The sequence below is a fragment of the Miscanthus floridulus genome, chromosome 10 (assembly GCF_019320115.1).
Source record: "Miscanthus floridulus cultivar M001 chromosome 10, ASM1932011v1, whole genome shotgun sequence".
NCBI lineage: Eukaryota > Viridiplantae > Streptophyta > Magnoliopsida > Poales > Poaceae > Miscanthus > Miscanthus floridulus.
The window spans coordinates 28,122,239-28,131,421 of NC_089589.1; the positions used below are offsets into that span (position 1 = coordinate 28,122,239).

Genomic DNA, 9,183 nt, shown 5'->3' on the forward strand with positions numbered 1-9,183 from the left:
ATGCTTCGGCCTTACAGCGTCCGCAGTGGGCGGATCGTAGCCGGTTCTATAGGATAAATGCAACGATAGTACCGGCTTCTATACACTGTGAGTTCGAGTCGATGGAGAACATGCTCTCATCTATCGAACCCAGCTCCTTGGAATAAAGAAATCATGCACTCTCTCTCACTCTCTTTTGTCTCTCTTGCCATTGCTGCTTCTATAGATCCAGGGTGGTTACGATACATTGTGGCTTATTTACTAGATGGAGTCATATCATACTTTAGGAATAGGGCCGATTCGATACACTACGGGTGCTCTTAGACATCACACTGACGCCATGTAAAGATGATTGACGGCACTTGTGCTACCGGTTTTCCGATGGTACTTTATTTAAAACTAGCAGAAATGTATGTGCATTGCGACGAACGTACACGTGGTCTCCTAAATTACTTGTGGTTTGAAGATTTATATTTTTTCATCTATTCCAATATGTATGGAAACTCCGCCTACGTTGTCTCAATATAGCAGGTCCCAAGTCCTGATAAAGAAGGAGGATTGTGATAGGCGTGGCGAGCCAATGTTAAATCTAGCCATTCTAATGGAGATGAAACCCGAAAGAAAACCGTTATGGCGTAACCCTCTTAGCGATGCGCCATATCGGAACCCGGGTATGGTGTTAAATGGGTAAGGGCCGGGTCGGCACCCCCTTAGTGACGCGCCGTGTCGCGATCTGGATATGGTGTCAAGTGAGTAAGGATCGGGTCGTCGCTTCCTTAGTGGTGCGCTACATCGGCGCCCGGGTGTAGTGAAAAATGAGCAAGGGTCCGGTCTTCACATCTGAGTCGATGGGTGCGAAGGGTAAGGAAGCTAGTCGAACCAACTAGGATCCGTTTAGGTAGTTGAAATGTAGGGTCGCTTACAGGTAAGTTAAGAGAATTAGTTGAACTACGACTAGGAGGCGTGTAAATATATTATGCGTTCAAGAGACTAAATGAAAGGGTCAAAAGACGAAGGAGGTGAATAATACAGGTTTCAAGCTTTGGTACACAGGGGTAGTCGTGAATAGAAATAGAGTAGGAGTTTTGATTGATAAGAGCCTCAAGAATGGTGTGGTGGGAGTGAAAAGGCAAGGAGATATGATTATCTTAGTCAAGCTTGTCGTTGGTGATATGGTCTTGAACGTAATTAGTGTGTATGCCCCCCAAGTAGGCCTCGACGGGAGTGCTAAGAGACAGTTTTGGGTAGACTTAGATGGACTGATTAGAGCTGTACCTAGTAGTGAGAAGCTTTTTATAGAAGGAGATCTTAATGGGCATGCATATACTACAAGCGCAGGTTTTAAGGCAGTTTATGGAGGCTTTGGATATGGTAGTAGGAATCAGGAGGGGGAGGAAATTCTGGACTTCGCGGTATCTTTTGACCAAATGATAGCCAACACTTTCTTTAGAAAGAGAGAATCTCATCTAGTGACCTTCAGTAGCGGACAACACTCTAGCCAGATTGACTTTGTCCTCGCAAGAAGAAAGGACAAACGAGCATGCTTGGGTTGCAAGGTGATACCAGGAGAGTTTATTATTTCTCAACATAAGCTTTTGATGGCAGACTTTCGTTTTGAGGTGCGTGCCCGTAGGGATAAACAAGCTAAGATTGAAAGAACAAAGTGGTGGAAACTGAAAGGGGAGACGTCAGATGTATTCAGGAAAAGGGTTGTCAAAGAGGGCTCTTGAAAGAAAGAAGATGGCAACCAACATTCGGAAGGTGGCCTCAGAGGTGTGTGGAGTAACCAAAGGAAGTGGAGGCGAGGCTAAAGATACTTGGTGGTGGAACGAGGAAGTCCAAAGGGCTATTAAGGAGAAGAAAGAATGCTATAGACGCTTGTACCATGACAAGAGTGTGGACAACATAGAGAAGTACAAGGTGACAAAGAAGACTACAAAGCGAGCTATAAGTGTGGCAAAGGATAGAGCGTACAAGAATCTTTACCAATATTTTAGTACAAAGGAAGGAGAGAAGGACATTTATAGGATGGCTAGGGTTCATGAGAGAAAGACAAGGGACTTCAACCAAGTTAAGTGCATTAAGGATGAAAGGGAGCATCTCTTGGTGAAGGAGGATGAGATCCGACATCGACGACAAGAGTATTTTGACAAATTATTCAATGGTGAGAATACGGACACAACCTTTCAGTTGGATGACTCTTTTGATGACACCAATAGGTGTTTTGTGCGGAGAATCCAAGAATCTAAGGTCAGAGAGGCGTTGAAAAGTATGAAAGGAGGTAAGACGATGGGACCGGATGGTATCCCAATCGAGGTGTAGAGATACCTCGGGGACATAGCTATAGTATGGCTAACCAAGCTATTCAACCATATTTTTCGATTGAACAAGATGCCTGACGAGTGGAGGAGAAGTATATTGGTACCGATCTACAAGAATAAAGGGGATATTCAAAGTTGTACTATTTACCGAGGAATTAAGTTGATGAGCCATACTATGAAGCTATGGGAGAGAGTTATCGAGCATCGCTTGAGAGCAATGACGCGGGTCTCTATGAACCAATTTGGTTTCATGCCCGAAAGGTCAACCATGGAAGCCATTTTCTTAATAAGACAAGTTATGGAGCGGTATAGGGAGAAGAAGGACCTACACATGGTTTTTATTGATTTGGAGAAGGCTTACGATAAAATACCAAGGAATATTATGTGGTGGGCTTTGGACAAACATAAAGTCCCAATGAAGTACGTCGGGCTCATTAAGGACATGTACAACAATGTTGTGACTAGTGTTCGAACAAGTGATAGAGACACGGATGACTTCCTAATTAGGATAGGACTACATCAAGGGTCAGCTTTGAGCCCATATCTGTTTGCCTTAGTGATGGATGAGGTCACAAGGGATATACAAGGGGACATCCCTTGGTGTATGCTTTTCGTGGACGATGTAGTGCTAGTTGATGGAAGCCGGATAGGAGTGAATCAGAAACTGAAGTTATGGCGGGAGACTTTGGAGTCCAAAGGTTTTAGACTCAGTAGAACTAAAACTGAGTATATGATATGTGACTTTGGCACTACTACTCGGGAGGAGAAAGATATTAGTTTAGAAGGTCAAGTAGTGCCTAGGAAGGATACCTTTCGATATTTAGGATCAATGCTATAAAGAGACGGGGATATTGATGAAGATGTTAGCCATAGAATCAAAGTAGGGTGGATGAAGTGGAGCCAAGCATTTGGTGTCCTATGTGACAAAAGGGTGCCACAGAAGCTCAAAGGCAAGTTTTATAGGACGACGATTAGACCTACTATGTTGTATGGTGCATAATGTTGGCCTACGAAAAGACGACATGTTCAATAGATAAGTGTCACGGAAATGCGTATGTTGTGTTGGATTTGCGATCATACAAGAAGGGATCGAGTTCAGAACGATGATATATGTGATAGATTAAGGGTAGCACCAATTGAAGAAAAGCTTGTCCAACACCGGTTGAGATGGTTTGGACATGTCCAACGGAGACCTCCAGAGGCACCGGTGTATAGTGGAATCCTAAGCCAGGATAGTAACGTGAAGAGAGGCAGAGGAAGACCAAAGTTGACTTGGATAGAGGCAATAAAAGGAAACTTGAAAGGATGGAATATATCCAAAGACTTAGCCTTAGATAGGAGTGCTTGGAAAACAACTATTCATATGCCTGAACCTTGATTGCTTCTGCTGGGTTTCAACTCTAGCCTACTCCAACTTGTTTGGGACTTAAAGGCTTTGTTGTTGTTGTTGTATTCCAATATGTATGGAATTGGATTTCATACCATCACTAAGGCCCTGTTTGGCATGACTCCAACTCTGGGTGGAGCTGCTCCACTCTAGAACTCCAGGTGGAGCCAGCTCTAGGTGGAGTTGGAGCTGTCTGATGAGGGTGTTTGGCTGGGAGGGTGTCCCCAGCTCTAGAAAAGATGAGTTTGAGGGTAGATTGCCATTCTTGCCCCTGGTTCGACTTGAACTACTTCTCACAAATATGAAATGAAAGTACATGCAGTGGAGTCCAAAATAATAATAAATTACATGTCATTTGCCTAGAACCGAAATTACGAAATAAGTTCATAGTTCCAAAATAAGGTCGTTACAATAATCATTGCACTAATTCCATGCTAGGGCGATGGATGTAGCCATATTATCACGAAAGGTGTCCATAGTCACAAAGCTTGATTCTGAAGTTGATCCATCGGAGGCATGTTGAGACACGGCATACTTGTCGTACCTTTCTAGAATAGTAGGCATGTAGGTAGGATCTCTATCAAAATTAGCAAAGTCCACATCAACACTAGCATGTTCACGTATGAAATTGTGTAGGACCATGGTAGCGGCTACAATCTTCTTTTGTGTGACCATTGAATAACCAGGCATCTTGTAAAGGATTTGCCATTTCATTTTTAATACTCCAAATGAGCGCTCAATAACATTACGAACAGATGAGTGTATATGGTTGAACTTCTCTTTTGGAGTATTTGGTTCCATACCTCGATGCCACTCGGGTAAGTGGTATCTTTCACCCTTGTATGGAGCTAGGTACCTCGGATGATTAGGATAGCCCGCATCTACAACATAGTACTTGCCTACACATATGTAAAACAAGATAAGTTTGTGCATACAAATATGAAAAAGAACGTAAGCAAAAATATTTACCTTGAGGAGGATGTGGGAAGACATCTACATTTGCTTCCAATGCATGGTACAATACACTAGTGTCATGCAAAGAACCCGGTTGACCCGCAGCCACATACGTGAGGTGCATATCAAAATCACAAACGGCAAGCACATTTTGAGTTGCAATTCCAGTCTTACCAATATATCTCACTTGTTCTTCAGGTGATAAAGACACACGAATATGGGTTCCATCAAGTGCACCAATGCAATCCTTAAAATGTGGATATGCTCTCTTGTCATTCCTAATCCTCTTGTGCACATTGCAAAAATTAGGATCTGTTGGTCTCAAGAAATCTTGTGCCATGGCAACCACACAATCTAGAACTTCATGAAAATTTCTACTAATGGTTTCACCTGAGTGTTTGAACTTATTTTGTCATCTTCTATTTGACTCACACCCACCACATGTGAATAGAAAAATGGCCAACATTTCATATGTACTCATGTGTTTCCTTTTCCAACTTGTTCGACAAATAACATACACAACACTCGAGTGTTCTCCGAGTTCCAATCAATTTCAGGCATCTATCGAACTCACAAATTTCATATTAGAAGGCAAGTTACTTAATTTCTGTTACCCAATGTATATAAATTTCATATATGAGGTTCTCATTATGCTGAGCAATTTCAACTGGAATATACTGAACCGCCAATAGGCTAATGCATCGATCTATCTAATGAATTGATCTATCCAACAGGCTATTTTCAGCAATCTAGAACTACAACAGGTTCTCATTATGCATCGATCTATCCAACAAGCTAATTTCAGCAAACAAGACTCTAATGTTACAGAAGCTAGTGCACACTTCAGTTGCTACAATAATGCATCGATCTATAACAGAGCATGCAGCCCAATTCCAACAGCATTGAACGGTGGCCAAAAGGCACCATACATGTAATTGCAGAGCATGTAACAGCGGCCGATAGCAAAAACAAAGCAGGCACCATACCTTGTGAATGGCGGCGGGGGATCTCCGGACGGCTGTTGGTGGGCCTCTGTGGCCGTCGGTGGGGGGCTGCGGCCGGTGGGGGATCTCTGACGGCGGGGGGCTGCGGTCGGCGTCGGGGCTTCTACGGCGGGCGGAGGGCCTCGTGCAGACATGGTGGGATGCGGAGCTAGGCGGCCGAGTGGGGCTAGGAGACCGGCGGCGGGCCTAGGGCAGCCGATGGCGGGGCTCGGGCGGTCGGCGGCGGGGGTGGACGGCGGCCGCCGGTCTGCCTGGCGACGGCGGAAACCCTAACGGTGGCGGTCTCGCGAGAAGAGTTGGGACGGAGGGAGGCACGGGATGGGGAAAATGGGATGCGCGGGGGAGACTCGGAGAATAGAAGTGAAACATTTTTTTGTGTAACCAGTGGCATTGGTGGGTAATTACCCACCAACTCCATGAGGAGGTTCAAAAGAGAGGATTCTGGAGTAGCAAAAGAGGTACTCCAAAACTCCACCTCCATTTACACTACAGCTCCATAGAGTTGGCAGCTCCATGGAGTTTTGGAGTTGGGGTGTTTGGCTAGATTTTTTTGGTGGAGTTGCTGGAGTTTAGGAGTGGAGCCATGCCAAACACGGCCTAACTAGACACACAAGCGCACGTGGTCCTAACTCATATGAATACATGTTGTTAGTCTGGGTCAAATACAAATAAGAGGCACGATGGCACTTTGGAAAGTAAAATAGACGAATGAAAGAATCACTTCACTCTTTAATCTTAGGTATATATAATATATATATATATAGAGAGAGAGGTGACGCCCAGGGCCTCTGCATCTATGGGTATGTTTGGTTTCCTGGTTAACTTCTAGCATGACTAGAATCTTAGCCTGCTCCCATCGAGCCAATCCCTGGTTGTTTGGTTGTCTGCACTGTCTAAGCCTGGCTAGCCTAAGTGTGTGTTTGGTTGCTTAGTTTGTTTTGATACAATCACCTCTTCTTCAAATTGGTAAGGTTACCCCTTTGAGGCATTTCGTCGAAAGTGGTGGGCGAGCTCCGCACACCGCAGCAGCGCCAGCAGGGCGGGGAGGGCAGCGAGCATGACGAGCTGAACACACTACAGCAGCTCCGAGCACGCAGCACCATCCCCAGCGTGGTTGTTTGGTTGTCTGCACTGTCTAAGTCTGGCTAGCCCAAGTGTGTGTTTGGTTGCTTAGTTTGTTTTGATACAGTCACATCTTCTTTGAATTGGTAAAGTTACCCCTGGAGGCATTTCGTCTAACAAGTGGTGGGCGAGCTCCGCACACCGCAGCAGCGCCAGCAGCGCAGCGAGCATGACGAGCTGAACACACTATAGCAGCTCCGAGCACGCAGCACCATCCCCAGCGTGGTGGCGATGGCGCTCTTCTTCCTCGTCCTCGCCTCTTCATGGGAGCACCACGCCCTCCGCAGTGGCTCTGAGCCTCCCGTGTGCCGTCCGCAGCAGCTCCGAGCACGCATCACCGTCCCCAGCGTGGTGGCCATGGTGCTCTTCTTCCTCATCCTCGCCTTTGCACGTCAGCCCAGCCACCTCCAGGAACATTTTGCATGGGAGCACCACGGCATGACGCCAACGCTGGCTGTCGGCCGACCTGCGCGCTTGCCAGCAAAAAATGGATCCCCATCTCATTTTCTTGGGGCCAGGCCATGACCTCCAGAGTGGCTTAGTTGGGTCTGACTTCAGGCTGTTTACAGGTACAAAATAGCTGAAAGTTGGCTTCTTGGAGTCTGATTGAGGGTTAGCCACCCAACCAAACATGCCATATATATCACCACTATTACTAAAACTAATTTTCAGAGACCTACTTTTATTTGTCGCAAATTTCCACCATCTATATATGTAAATATCTAAGAGCCTGAAGGACAAAACCCACATCTAAAAATCATTTTCATAGGTGGTTGGATTAAGAGGACCATCTCCATAAATGAGCTTCCCTGCCCCCTCATCGCTCTCTATCATATTTGTCTTCTTCCTCCTTAGTTCCCAACCGCAGACACCAGCCAGTGCCTCTCTTACTCACCGCATGTCCCTCCCCACCGCTGCCCCCAACTCTTTGTCCATATTTGCCCATCACTACCACTGCCTTCCTCCCGCCGTCCACATCTTCTCCTCTCCACCCTCTCTTTCCCCGCCGGGCTTGCCTACCTCTCAACACCACCCATGCCCACTCGCCGCCCTAGCCTGCCTCTCTACATCCGAAAGCGTCCTCATAGGAGCAGACTTGTCCCGCGATGTAGATTGAAAGCGTGTGTCTAGATCCAATGGCAAGGCTTCTACATTCGGTGGCTAGACAGTGGAAGATCTTGGTGACTCGACTTCGACCATGACAGATGTTTGGTCCAGCAAGGAAAAAGTCACTATGCACAAGTTGGCGTTATATGCTGACTTCTGCTTTCTTGATTCCTATTCACTTTGGATATATCCACTTTGTATAATAGGGCAGAAACATAAACATAACAGAGCAGAAATGCAAACACCTTTACAATGACAATGGATTCGGAAACATCTTATGGAGACATGAAATGAGTTTGTTGTCTTTCTTCCAAATGTCAGTTACATATATGATCATGACAGTCCTCCAAAAATATAAGAGTAAAGTTTATAGGTAACAAATGATAGCCATAGAAGAAGTAACAGTGTAACATCCTAACAAATAAGAGATAAGGCTTGATGCATACACATTGTGAAGTTTCGTATTACAAATTAAGTAACTAAAGGCAGAGAGCATAACAATAAATAATAACGTGAAAATAGAATACAATCAGGAACAGATAGCTTCAAAACAATATATATTAACCTATTATCATGGCTAAAGATGCATAACAGTTATAGAAGAGCATCTAAAATATGGACAATGTCCACAAAAGAAAATAAGTGTGGCTATAAATAAACAAACTAAAACAAGTTATCACATAGACGGATGGCATGTGCACATGTATCATTATTTCATCGACATAGAATAAAATATTGCATATGAATATTTCCCATGTGTGGTGTGTGTGGGTTGGGTTGAGGGGAAGACAAGAATCTGCTGTGGCACCCAAAAGACCAAAAACCACGATAACAAAACCATGAGGAAAATGGCTTCTCAGATACTCAACTGACACCAATTCATGATAAGGAAATAAGAATCCAGAAGGATAATACCATCGATACATAAAACTATTGAACCCTAAGAGGAGAGAAGGTATACCATTTGTTTAATCCTAAACTCAAGCACCGGAAATGGAAAATGGGCGTGTAACTTGCAAGAAAAATGTAAATTACAGGGAGAGGACCCAGACAAAAAACTCAATTGCGGTCACAAAATTCATGGGCAATTGGGCTCAGCCTACTTAAACATAACCAGAACAAAAAACTGACTCGCAGTCCTATAAAAAAAGATGACGACTCACTGAATTATGTAGTGTCCATATTTCCAAACACGATTCAGCTGTCCTACAGAAACTACTAAAATGCGATTCATGACAAGGATCCAAAAGGAACTACTCAGCAAATAACAATACACAACAAGCAACCATATAAATTTTGTTTGCAAATA

The 9,183-nt window shown here is 44.5% G+C and overlaps 1 protein-coding gene across 1 annotated transcript; it reads right to left on the minus strand.

Annotated features, from left to right (window-relative positions):
* Nucleotides 1-4,110: 4,110 nt before the first annotated feature.
* On the minus strand, nucleotides 4,111-4,981 carry LOC136488298 (uncharacterized). The gene is made up of 2 exons (XM_066485281.1): nucleotides 4,657-4,981; nucleotides 4,111-4,586 (listed from the first exon to the last, which is right to left on the minus strand). The coding sequence occupies exons 1-2, from the start codon at nucleotides 4,979-4,981 to the stop codon at nucleotides 4,111-4,113; spliced, it is 801 nt and encodes a 266-aa protein (XP_066341378.1).
* Between the last annotated feature and the right edge of the window lie 4,202 nt (nucleotides 4,982-9,183).

Coding starts and splice junctions, on each gene's coding strand:
- LOC136488298 (XM_066485281.1), bottom strand. CDS start 4,981: ATGGCACAAGATTTCTTGAGACCAACAGATCCTAATTTTTGCAATGTG. Junction 4,587..4,656: donor CTTCCCACATCCTCCTCAAG/GTAAATATTTTT, acceptor ACATATGTGTAG/GCAAGTACTATGTTGTAGAT.